The 14,116-nt window shown below is 37.5% G+C and overlaps 1 protein-coding gene across 1 annotated transcript in view; it reads right to left on the reverse strand.

Moving 5' to 3' along the window:
• The window catches only part of LOC145676717 (uncharacterized), a gene marked incomplete at its 3' end in the record, with an annotated part of 176,845 nt that overhangs the window by 19,383 nt on the left and 143,346 nt on the right, over positions 1 to 14,116 (reverse strand). Inside the window, exon 2 of the mRNA XM_081747542.1 lies at positions 1,782 to 1,976. Within this exon, the coding sequence (XP_081603668.1) occupies positions 1,782 to 1,976 (195 nt within the window). The remainder of the gene's footprint in view (positions 1 to 1,781; positions 1,977 to 14,116) is intronic.

The raw sequence follows: 14,116 nt of genomic DNA on the forward strand, positions 1-14,116 counted from the left end.
TGTATAATCAAGTAAATGGATATTTTGTATAACTATTGTAGGACACAATATATGAAAATTATCCAGAGGAGTGAACATACAAATAAATGGACACTATCACTACACAGGTGCACCTTAGTTATATTTCTCGTTAACACAGATCCTCCTGTTTCCTATGACGTGTTCCAAGCGTAGTCAATAGATATTGGAAATCCCGTTTTCGAAGACATCCGAAGGAACTTTTTCAATTCGGATCATTTCAGGTCCAATAAGAATTAACTCAGAGATACTTCCTAGGTACCCTCGAAGGAGTTCTCACTCAATACGCATGCTCGACCCTTGAACTTTTGTAATCAGAATATGTACATGGACCGTGGATTTGTACTCTGTGTCTCTTTGCACCCGACACATCTGAGCTCTTTCAATACGCAGTTTCCAGAGCACCTCCACAACATTTGCCCAGGTGCTACCTGCCTGGAATACGCAGTTCGCTAACTATCGATAACCTCTTGGTGTTTCAGGGCCACCACTCTGTCTATGGTCATCCTCATAATCAAGTCTTTCCAGGAGCTTGCGATTAGCTCTGTAGGACGACCCTTCGAGAATCAGTTCTACGTATTTCTTACCAGATTTCTTGCCTTAAAGCTCTCTTCTTAGAATAGCAAGTCAAAACCTAGCTCTTTCCCCAAACCGCTCGGTTCATAATCTAATATGTCGGTAAAACCCAATATTTCGCGTGGTAGATTATCCCAGTCGTTTTGGACCGAGACTTGGCTGAACACCGCTTCTATGAAGAGTGCTACTACCTATGGCACAGGCTAGAAAGGTCTAATACCGAACACCTTACACCCTTTGAGAGGTAATTAAACAACCTTAGAAATATCCGAGAGAGTTTAACAACATATTTAGTCTGTTTCTTGCCCTCCAAATCTCTCAGTTTAGAAAGTGCTTATTTTGTGCTCCAATCTCTTGACGCGCTGTGGTTCCAGTATTGTAAGTAAACTGTATTTTATAAGCATTCTCGAACACAGTTACTTCATTTGCTCTTGGAACTTGTATAGATCTGCTTAACTAATAAACACACTCAATCTGCAAGGAAAATAATAATAATAAAAAAAAACTAATTTGCTTGCCTGTGAGATATGGTCTAGGTTGATAACTATCAAGTCTTTAGTTCAGTCTTGACCAAGGCCAGCGCCACTCTGTAAATTTAAGTACTTCTTTTTAGTTAGTTGCTGAGTTCCTATTTCTGTTCTTGTTTGTGAATTTTCCGCTCAGATTGCAATTAGGTTGCGGAAACTTTGACTAATAATTTTTCTAAAAAAGAACGTTTGCTCGTTACAAACCTTTTGTGGGTGCCGGACTAAGTGAAAACCGTACCGTCGGCCCGCCATACTATTTTCCATGTTTTAGCGCCTATTTTCCATTTTTTTAGTGTACATATATTCTTTCAATTATAAGTGTCCAGTTTCAATGTGTTAGTGCTACTTTTCAAGATTTTAGTATATATTCTTTTAATTATAAGTGTTAATTTCTCATGTGTTTAATGTGTATTCTTTCAATTATAAGTGCCTATTTTCCATGTTTTTAATGTATATTCTTTTAATTATAAGTATCCATTTCTCATGTTTTTAATGCATATTCTTATAATTATAAGTGCATATTTTCCATGTTTTAAGTTTATATTCTTGTAATTATAAATGTTCTTTTTTCATGTGTTTTTATGTGTATTCTTTTAATTATAAGTGCTTATTTTTCATGTTTTTATTGCCTACACTACTTATGATGATGATTTGACTTACCTACGTCACAAACAAGGGACCCTGGCTCTAGCTCTGAGATGAACTGTTTGACCCTTGGCCATGCTCGAAATCGCCCGTCGGTGAACTGGCAAGAAATCTGCTCGTAGACTTCATGAACGTAGGCCTTCTCCAGCGCAATTGAGCGAGCTTCACGCTCTTCGGCTCCTGCCATGCTCACACCAACTACATGGCCCGCTGAAACATAATGCAAAACAAACTCATATCAATTAAGAATGCAACTGAATTTTTACATATTATTAGATTTATCGGCCTGAAAATTGGTATCTACCTCAATAAATATGAGTGTGAGGGTGAAATGTTCCTGGCTTTACCTCTCTCCCGCCAACATAAAACCTTGAGTATAAACTCATATGAAAGCTTGGTGTCTTAGTATATGGTAGTGAAGTATCTGGTGATTAATGTAACTTTTCTTTTTTCAGGATTGAAACAGTGACGGCAGAGGCTAAAACAAGTTTCACAGCTTAGGAGAGTCGGGCCATCATGAAGATTTTGTTTATCTAAGGAAAGTCTGCAAATGACATTCACATTGAGATTCCACAAACACTGAAGGAGCAGTGTCCTTCCTATAGTACCACCAAAACCTCCATAGTTTGTTTCAAAACTGTCCATTTCGTCATTGAAAATGAGGCCCGCAGTGGGCGTCCTCCAACCTCAACTGACCGGTAACATGTGATGCTGAATGCTATCCATGAACTGATCTTTTAGGGCAAGTTAATATTAGCCAAAAGAAATAGCCCAGATACTGAACCTACCACGGAAGTGTGTTGACTTCATTATTCGTATTATACTAAATATGCGCAAACATTCAGCAAAGTGGGTACCGAAATGTCTCAACAATGATCAGAAGTAGAAAAAGCATCTAAGGCACTTTTGGCCCTATTGAAGTTCACTGGGGCAACGCAGAAGGCGTTGCTTGTTATTTATTCGACTCCCTTCTTTAGTTTCAAATATTGTGCAAAGCTGGGCACCTCTGCTAGTATGTAATCTAATCTAATATAAATAAAATAGTTTGTTTGTGTGTCTGTCTCTGTGCGGCCTGGGGACCATACGAGTGGACAGAGTTACCAAATTTTCGTCACGGGTACTTTAGTCTAGGCCCCAGACCAGGCCCGTAGCCAACCTGATTGCTTAGGGCGGGCAATGATGAATACTGAGAGGGCAATGGCAGGGACCTCAAGGAACACAAAACTCTCTCTCTCTCTCTCTCTCTCTATATATATATATATATATATATATATATATATATATATATATATATATATATATATATATATATATGTATGTATGTAGTTCCTTGAGGCGCTTGTCGTTGTCAATGTCTATGTTCATTTATATATTTATTTATTATTTTTGGAATCTATAAGAAAGTTGAAACACTTTATAGTATTAAGAACCAAATCCAAGACTATCAAATATCATCATTAACATTTTTGTTAAAATGATGTAATATAATTCAATATATATTTTAATACACTAAGTAGAACTAAAAGTAAAAAATAATAATTTTTTAGGAACATTTATTAACTGTTACCTAAATTATAGTATTTTGGAACGACAATACTTTTATTACAAGTAGATTATGGAATATTTTATGGAATATAAAATTAAGAAACAACCTTGACATAAGTAAAATAAATATTTTTACAGTCCTTATGTAAGTAATTACATCAAAAGGAGTTTACATGAGCACTTCGCAAATTCAATTACAAGCTGGTCTAGATCTAGTACACGCAGAATATCTTTGTTGTAAACCAGGAGAACGAGGTCCAATTTTCTTTCATGTCCCATAGACAGACGTTGAAATCGAAGGAGAGCTGTCAGATGTGAGAAGTAGTTTTCGACCGTGGACGTAGAAGACGGAATAATTAGAGCAGCTTCTGTAAGCATCTTTAGGCCTAGGAAAGCCTCGCCATATTTTCCAATTTGTTTTGTGAGCTCTTCCAGAGATGATGTCTTGAACAGTCGATTTGCTATATCTATTTCCTGCTTCAAATTCTGAAGCACTTTGCAATGCAGGTCTTTGTACTTTACAACATCACACAGAGGTTTCAAATTTACTTCACTTCTTTCCTTGCTCAGTAAGTGGTGAATGACACCAATCACAGCTGTCCCTGTCTCACTGAATCTGCCCCGAATTTCTTCGACGGAGATATCGAGAACTTAGCAGAATAATCTTTTCAGCTCCTTCTCGTCTTCCTTTCCCTTCTCCAAATTTATCCCTTCCAAATCACCAACCGAATCAGCTAAGCGACTGGGGAATGTGTATTTGCGTTTCAATGGTTGCTGAATCGAAGTATTAAAGACATATGCCTTCATTGCATCGTGAAGGATGTTTTCAAATATTCCTTCGTCTTGCCGGCAAGACCTGAGCTGTTTCGTTACTGATCCTACTAACTTCACAGCGGTATCAATGTCCAAATCTCTTATTTCTGGCAGTGCATTTGTCGGTTTTAAATATCCAAGAACCCTGAATATGAGTTCAGTAAGGAAACAAAGTCTTAGTCGAGATCTGATGTAGTAAACCGGTAGTTTCAACTCTCATTGAGGCGTGTTCTTCACGGGAAGTTTGAATTGCCATCAGTGCACTTAATATGTGAAACCTGTCGTCATGAATTAGTCCTGTGTCAATATGTCCAGTCCAACGTTGTTCCAACAATCGCTTTAAACTCCTTCCTGCGTAAGCTGCTGCAACGCGTCCTTTTCTGAAAAATTAATATAGTTGTTGACAAATATCAAAGTCTTAACTCTTTCAGTTCAGGAATTGTGTCAATGGCTCTACAAATAACTAAATGCAATTGGTGATTGAAACAGTGAACAAACAAAATGTTCCTCTTCAAATCCTCAGACAAAAGAGCTTGCATTCCATCTTTCTGTCCACTCATGACAGGTGCTCCATCATAGCACTGTGCTATTTACGTGTCGGTTTTGAATTCTACTTTTCTTAAAAATCTAAAATGGCGTTCTTAATGCTGGCAGCATCTTGTTTGTCCAACTTCATTATAGCTACGAATCTTTCTTGCACTTTAAATTTCACAAGGTACCTAATTGCGACAGAAAAATCTTCGATTCGTTGCTTGTCTCTGGTTTCATCTGCAAGTAATGAACAAAATGTACTTTCGTTTGCTTCATTTACTATTTTCCTCTTAACAGATTCTGCCATGAAATGAATTATCTTATTCTGAATATCCGGACTAGTGTATGTTGCATTGACAGTGATAGTTTTAACAATTTCTGCTAATTTCGGATCTTTACGAATACTAAATTCAAACAAATTTAAGAACAAACCACTTGATTGTTTTCCGAGTTGCTCACACCCAGAATCTCCCCTAAAGGACAACTGATTCACAGCCAAGAATTGAATAACTTCCATAACACTTTTCACATAGTACCTATTATTCATAATTACATCACACCACACCGTCTTCACGACCATTTCGCCCGAGTCGTCACGTTGCTGTTGCTCCAAGTAGCAAGCCACAGTGTGCCTATGAGTTTCAGAATCGGCGTGACGAGAAAATCCCTTATTTTTCTCGGTTTCATGCTTCCAGTCTCTGAAACCATTCTGCACAAATGAGGGATCACTTTTCTTGACGGATATTTCCGGCATGTGAAGCAAAAGGCAGCATCTAATATAACAGAATACTCGAGCCACTCCCACGTTTTGTACCATATTGGACGAAATCGTCGAATTGAACCAGAAATGCTGGAACCTGGAAAATTTGCAAGATGCTGCTGAGCGGGTTTTGTATCGCCAAGGTTTGATACATGGTGGAAATCAACACCAACAACATGGTGAAAATCAGATGTTTGGCGTTTAGTTTCTTCTTGACCTTCTACACATGTTGATACAGATGACGCTGCTTCTGAATTAGTTTCATTTTCGATAACTTTTGCACCAAAAAATGACTTGATGGATACCTGCTTCATATTTATGGCGTTATAATAGTCAGTAGAGTAATTGGAACGTCTGGCGAGGTACATTTGCCTGTAGTTCATTTTCTACTGTTTTTGTTTCCTTCTGAAAATTCGCTAAGCACTCTGCTACTTATTATTGCGCGCAATTATAATGGTGTGTGACAAAATCTTTTAAAAATAATAGGTCGGTGTTCTGCTGCCGTCTTGATTTTTTTCTCTGAATGCATATAAGGAATTAACGTTCTCTTCATCCCGTATATTTGTAACAAATCGTGAAACAAATGATTCGGGGCAACTCAGAAAACACAAAGTGAGCCGATGCAAACCGCTATTTAGAAACATTTTACAATCATTGATTTATTTTCGTGGGTGCTCCCCGCAAAGACTCAAATCACGTGAAAAACAGCATTGTTGCCGCTTTTACAATAAACAAAACTTCCGAATTCCCCACTGAATCTTTTGTATCTGACTAATCTAAAGGTGCATGTACGTTTTCTCCAGATATCGCAGTTTCGGTACCAGTTTCATATATGAGACATGCGTTTTCCTTGCACTGTAAGGAACATGGACATGTTGCATGTTTTACACGTTAATTACAGGCACACATGGGATATATACTGTCAAGTCGGCAAAACGAATGTTTTTTACCTGTAATGTTACACATGCACAAGCCAGGCACTCACATTCATGTAACATAGCCTGTTTTCGGGTCAATTTTCATATGGGTATTCTTTGCAACTGCATCTTGTCCAACTCCTTGAATACTTGTCGTGGTTGTGATTCTTCAAACTCTTGGAATGAGGGAAAGTAATACATGGGAGTTATTGAGTATATCTAGCAATAAGAATGTTGTTTTTCGTAGAAATATACGCCACGTTCAATTTCATTCGTTAGTAGTAGTAAATGCGCGCTAAGTTCAATTTTATTTATTAAATAAAATCACAAGATTTTCCTATTTGGGATTTGCTGAAACAATTTGAAACTTCTGGACAACGTCATTTTTAGAGCGGGCAAAAAATATTTTAGAGCGGGCATTGCCCGCTCTAGCCCCTCCCTGGCTACGGGCCTGCCCCAGACTAAGACGAAGAGTTTTTTTTTTTTTCAAAATTCGAACCAAGGGGTCTCAGGGGACGCGTTTACCGGAACATGTAAAAGTAGTAGAAAATGATGGATATTAGTGTCGAATTCATAGCTTTCGTGGTCGCTGAGGTCAATGGTGAAACTCCGATCGCATTAACTTCCAAATTCACCCTATTCGGCTGTGGGCCGGGGGTCACCGGAGAGGATTTGAAACATGTAAAATTAATCCAAAATGACCGATATTAGTGTCAAATCCAGATTTTTCGCGGCCACTGAGACGAATGGTGATATTTCCAAAGGCATTGACTTCCAAACACAATCCGCCTTGTGAAGAATGGTTATTTCAACTAGTATAGAATATATTAATGTACTAATAGTTAAAGTTGTTCTAGGAAAGCATGATTTCTTTGTGCCAGGGGCAAAATTACACATCTATTCACTTGTAATTTAGAAAAGAAGATAATATTTTCGCACAAGTTTAAAGAAATTGTGCATACAACCCAGTAGAGGCTCGCGTACTACAGATTAAGAAACCATACCTTCAAAAACAGTCGTGAATTGTATTTAAGAGACAAAGTGCCCCACACCCTGAAGTCATCAACATTCAATGTTTATAAATCGTGAGTTAAATAGGCGTGAGAGAGTTAATATCGCAGATTGGCTACGCGGGGGCGAAACGAAGGATACAAGGTGTTATTGCAATGAAGAAAACATGTTGTTATAAAATGTAATAACAAAGGCGGGTTTGAAAACAAGTGAGGTTAAAAGGTTAGTGGGTCACTCACTCCTTATAGAGTGTGGGTTGGAACAACAACTTATTCCTTTCTTCCAAATAGATTTATTAATTGCTTCTAGAAGATAATATTCATGCTTTTAACACTAACGAGTAGAAATTGAATTCACGGCATATATTGCGTCCTCTTTTTAGTGTTATACAGAAATTCTTAGATTCTTAGCGCTTAACGAAAAACAACAATGTCCAAAGATAGACAAATATCAATCAATTAGGTCTCTACTGAACAAAGTAATGTTCATGAGTCTAAATCCTCATGCACAGTTTCCGAGTTTCCGAAATAAGGATTTATCGTCTTATTTCGTATACGTTTTTGTAGAATCCTAAATATGGAATAATATTAGAAAAAGAAAAGGAAAGAAAGAGTAATATGTTTTTCTACTTAGTGTGGGGAAAGAAAAATACACTTAAGAAGGGCGTCCAAGGCTTATCTTGGAATTTGCAACTACAACCAAGCAAAGAGCACCTGTTGTGCTGACCTCATGTGCTTTTCTTGTAGATATGCAGTAAGACTTCACTAGAGTAGTAATAAAACATACTTATGCATTGTACGTTGTCAACAAAACAACACAAGTATTGCCGGATCAAACTAATATTGACCCATACCTCTGGAGAACATGATCCAGAGTGTATTAATTGACTAATGTATGAGTCCGGATATTAGTTCAGCTTTTTGTCAAATAATGGCTGGGATGCAAAGAAATAGGATGTGATGAACCCAGAAAGAAAATACAGAACAATGGGGCGAGAAGACATGAAATTCAAGTTCCCTTCCCATGACCAATTTACACTGGAAAAATTAGCCACTGCGAGAAAAGGAAGAGGAGGGAAATTAGCCAGAATCTATTTTTATACCTACATTGGCGTTCAGGAACGGAGCAAAAGCTTTACAATCTTCAGTTAGAAGGATAGGCTATAGACTTCAAATCCTGGGCCCCTGATAAGGAGGCAAGAACACTGACTGATAGCTGACGCTCACACTCCAAGTTAAGAAATACAACAGAGTAACGTGAAAGAATAATTTGCCAATATCGAGAAGAGAAATTGGGGGCTTTGCCTCCCAGATCCCCGCGTTCGCTCGGCCTACGGCCTCGCACATCTTAAACCGACAATTCTACCGAATTTCAAGTTTCTTTCTCTATTTCAACTATCTAAAATGTAAGATTTTGTATCCCAACAAAACGTCCATTTAAATAACCTGGGAATTTATTCATCCTCCTTTAGACACCTTAAGAAACCTAATCACTGCGAAATTAAGATACCGCTAATTTTACAGTAATTATGTGATATCTTCAAATAGTTGAAAGATAATCGAAATGAAGAACAAGAGCGCCCTAGACAATATTATTTTTTGTGTGAGATACCGTTATCACGAGTCACCTAGTAGCTTTCCGTTTGCAGCCATTTACGGACGCGAAAATAAATGCCGATTTTCTAAAAGGCTGCAAATCGAAAGCAAATAAGTGAGTCGTGATAATGGTATCTCATGTAAAATAATATTGTCTAGCGAGCTCTTGTTCCACTTTTCGATTATCTTTTATCTGTTTGAAGATATCACATAATTACTGTTAAATTAGCGGTATTTTAGTTTCGCCGTGATGAGGCCTTTTAAGAACTAAAAATATTTCTGGAAGGCTACAACCATGCCAAATTTCATTCTTCTAATCCTGCCGAAGGTGTTTAAACATTTTGGAGTGTAGAACATGTCCCATATAAATAACATGGGGGGACATTTTTCAGTTTCCCATAAAACCACTCTAAATTTCGAAATATTTATTTTTGGCGATTTACTTAGGTAGCGCGAACAAAAACGTACAAGTATACCGAATTTCAAATTTATTCCAATTCCAAGTACCTATATAAGTCCAATAAAAGGCTCTTTTAAATAGCATAGGGAATTTCTTTACCCCCTCTCCCTTTAGACACCTAAAAATTAAAAATATTCACTTTTGGCAATTTTTCTGTGGGTTAGTCCCCCAAAAGCTACAATCATTGCAAAAATTTTAATTTTTCACGTCATACCTTTTATTTTATGTCAGTTCAGATAGTATTATATATAGTTAGGGTTAGAATAATAGTGAAAATTGGTTATGAAATACTAATGGAAATACTGAAATACTATTATTGGTATAAGAGTAAATATCCGTTCTTTGCACGGGGAGAATAGCTTTACTAATAGTATTTGAATCTCATTCCCCTTGAGGTGCGCATTTCAATGGAATTGTAATAATAAAAACCCGTAAGACAAGTTTTCTATTTTTGGCATAAAGTTTTCAACCCCTACTCACTTACAGTACGTCCTTTAATCAAGTACTATAGGTACGTTCTAAAATTCATTTCAAAGGAAATCAGTCGTTTTCCTGTGATGCGGTTACAGATTACACATAATGTCGGTTTGAACGTAGCGAAAGAATATTAAAAAAATGCTCGCCTTACCCCTTTCAAAACGCCACAGAGTAGTATTCCATTTACAATTTTCTACAAGGCTGCACACAGTTATACTTGTTACTAAAAGTTTCCAGAAAATTTCTACATATATAGTTCTATTCATTCTATTCGACTAAACTTAGGCTTAAACGTTGTCACCATCACCAATCAGCTTAGCAACGCCGAAAACTATGGATTCAACAATAATATCGGTCATGTTTGATGTTTTATTTTTCACCTCTTCTCACCCCTAGCGATGGAGCTGAACTTCGACTTAAACGGGATCGAGAGTGTCGAAGGGATCGAGAGTGTCGACTTAAACGGAATCGAGAATAATCGAAAACGACATCGATCGTTTTCGATTATTTTTACATGTCACCTCTTATCCCCCTAAGGGTAATATGCGTGTCAATAGTAGGCCCTGAACTATGGCTTAATCGATGCTGATTGGCTGAGGAACGTCACGTGCCCTGGTCACGTTGTATGGCCTTACAGGGGCTAATGCCGTCTTGATTTTGGCAGGTTTATTTTGGCCACCCCCTAAATTTTGGCAGGGATACCTAGGATCAACCCCAGTAAATTTTGTAAATTACTAAATTTAAACATTTGGTACGGCAGCATAGAACCAGGGTATGTACACTACCTCTGTAAGTTTTGGAAGTCCATCTCGTTCCCTTTCATGAGTAAAAAATGGCCAAAAATATAAATTTCGGAGGTTTTTTGACCAAGTTTATCATCTTTGATGAGGTCTTATTACGTTCTATGGCTATATGGGTGTATACAGGAGTTCATACTCTTTCATAAGCAATGGATACCTTGGTGTTTGTGCTGTCCTCTTGAAATTTGGGAGGGGTACATTGGCCCACCCTTTCAATTTGAGAATTGTCAAAAAAATGGTAAATTTTCTCTAGGATCCTAATATACACCGCTAATAATTTTGGTGGTCCATTTTCTTCCCTTTTATGGGTAAAAAATTGCCAAATTTCGGAGGTTCTTAGCATAATTTATCATCTTTAATACGGTCTTATTACCTCATATGGTTATATGGATGTATAGGGTAACATTCATCAGCCTTAAACAGGGGTTCGTATCCTTTCATAAGCCATGGATACATTGGTGCTCGTGCTCCATTCTTGAAATTTTGGAGGGGTACGTTGGCCCACTCCTTCAACTTGGGAATTGTAAAAAAAAAAAAAAAAAAAAAAAAGAATTGATATATATTCTTTACTATCCCTTTCATTTTTCATTTTAATGGGCAAAACAATCTGTCATTACACAAGCACACAATGATCGTGGCCGACATATTAATTTGAACACAGAAGAACGTCTCAGTCTATCTTTAAAAATATAATTACACCCGCTTGCAGCAGGATGGTGTCGTTGAAAGTTGAACGAAATCTAAATTGAAAACGAGAAAACTGAGACAATTCGCGTCGCCTGTCGGTCTGCGGTTATCTGTGGACCTCTCCCCCAACCCCCCGTCCATTCTCCTTTTCTAGTACTATTATTTTCTTTCTTTCTTTCTCAGCTAGGCTGGACCAATTCCAAGAAGTCAAGATGGCGCAATCTAAATCATACGTTCGTTTATCTGACACGACTTGTTTAGACGCATTCAATTTGCAGCGATATATGACAAAAGTATTCTGGTTGCCTTCTTCTCTATCACATTACTGTAATTCTATTTTATTTATATATTTATATGGCGAAAGCGCAAAGTTGTAAAATAATAGGTTTTGTTTCATTCTAATGTACATCACACATGAAGGCATATACAGCTCTCTAAGAAAGAAAATGAGAAGATAATTGAGTTTATATTTAGTTTTGTCCATAAGACGAAACATAAGGTTTTTACGTATCGTATCGACTTGATTCTCGATTTTTTTTCTCGACTCGTCTTGATTCTCGAAATTTTTTCCCGAGTCGTATTGATTCTCGAAAATTCTTTCTTGACTTGTCTTGATTCTCAAGAATTCTTTCTCAGCTCGTTTTGATTCTCGAAAATTCTTTGTCCACTTGTCTTGATTTTCGAAAGTTCTTTCTTGATTCGTTTTAATTCTCGTGAATTCTTTCTCGGGTCGTATTGATTCTCGAAAATTCTTTCTTGACTTGTCTTGATTCTCAAGAATTCTTTCTCAGCTCGTTTTGATTCTCGAAAATTCTTTGTCCACTTGTCTTGATTTTCGAAAATTCTTTCTTGACTTGTCTTGATTCTCAAGAATTCTTTCTCAGCTCGTTTTGATTCTCGAAAATTCTTTGTCCACTTGTCTTGATTTTCGAAAGTACTTTCTTGATTCGTTTTAATTCTCGTGAATTCTTTCTCGACTTGTCTTGACTCGAAAATTCTTTTTCGACTCGTCTCGATTCTCGAAAATTCTTTCTCTATTCGTCTTGACTCTTGAAAGTTCTTTCTCGATTCGTTTTAATTCTCGTAAATTCTTTCTCAGCTCGTCTTGATTCTCGAAAAATTTTTCTCGACTCGTCTTAATTCTCGAAAATTCTTTCTTGACTTGTCTTGATTCTCGAAAATTCTTTCTTGACTTGTCTTGATTCTTGAAAATTCTTTCTCGACTCGTCTTAATTCTTGAAAACTCTTTTTCAACTCGTCTTGATTCTGGAAAAATTTTTCTCTACTCATGTTGATTCTGGAAAATTCTTTTTCGACTCGTTTCGATTCTCGTGAATTCTTTCTCAACTCGTCTTGATTCTGTAAAATTCATTTTCGACTCGTTCTTTCTCGACTGGAAAACTCTTTCTCGACTCGTCTTGATTCTGGGAAATTCTTTCTCGACTCGTATCGATTCTGAAAAGTTCAAAATATATGATATTTAATCTTTAAATTTGACGGCTAGAAATTCATGTAGTTTCATTTTAATGTATTCTACGAACAGAATAGAATTTTGTATCCTGAGCACTGTACTAACCCGCTGACCTGAACAGCACTACGGGTTGTCTACCAAGCAAGGATAATAACTATCAAAATATTTCTATAGAAATACACGGAAACCGATTTTTGATTATTCATATTTTGGAATTAACTGAATAGACCACTTCCATTAACGAACTCGAGTGTTATCTTTTGATCTCGCACATCCTGACCAAAATTGATAGTGATCCATTAAGTGGTTGGTGAATTGAAATTGCGCAAAAAATGTGCAACGTTGCCATCACTACCATTAGCATTTCTTTCGTGAATTGAAATTGCGCAAAAAATGTACAACGTTGCCATCACTACCATTAGCATTTCTTTCGTGAATTGAAATTGCGCAAAAAATGTGCAACGTTGCCATCACTACCATTAGCATTTCTTTCGTGAATTGAAATTGCGCAAAAATGTGCAACGTTGCCATCACTACCATTAGCATTTCGACTAATAAAACAGTCACCAGGACGCAAGATGATTTTAAAAAAAATACAAAGTAATGGACAATAGCATTTTCAGTTATCACTATTATATACACTATGTGATCAAAAGTATCCGGACACCTGGCTGAAAATGACTTACAAGTTTGTGGAGCCCTCCATCGGTATTGCTGGAATTTAATATGGTGTTGGCCCACCCTTAGCCTTGATGACAGCTTCCACTCTCGCAGGCATACTTTCAATCAGGTGCTGGAAGGTTTCTTGGAGAATGGCAGCCCATTGTCCACGGAGTGTTGAACTGAGGAGAGGTATCGATGTAGGTCGGTAAAGCCTGGCACGAAGTTGGCGTTCCAAAACATCCCAAAGGTGTTCTATAGGATTCAAGTCAGGACTCTGTGCAGGCCAGTCCATTACAGAAATGTTATGGTCGTGTAACCACTCCGCCAGAGGCTGTGCAGTATGAACAGGTGCTCGATCGTGTTGAAAGATGCAATTGTCATCTACGAATTGCTCTTCAACAGTGAGAAGCAAGAAGGTGTTTAAAACATCAATGTAGGCCTGCGCTCCGAGAATGCCACGCAAAACAACAAGGGGTGAAAGTCCCCTCCAAGAAAAACACGACCACACCATAACACCACCACCTCCAAATCTTACTGTTGGCACTACACACGTTGACAGATTACATTCACCGGGCATTCGCCATACCCACACCTTACAATCGGATCGCCACATTGTGTAC

This window comes from Thermobia domestica, unplaced genomic scaffold (genome assembly GCF_964235325.1).
Source record: "Thermobia domestica unplaced genomic scaffold, izTheDome1.hap1.1 HAP1_SCAFFOLD_311, whole genome shotgun sequence".
Classification (NCBI taxonomy): domain Eukaryota; kingdom Metazoa; phylum Arthropoda; class Insecta; order Zygentoma; family Lepismatidae; genus Thermobia; species Thermobia domestica.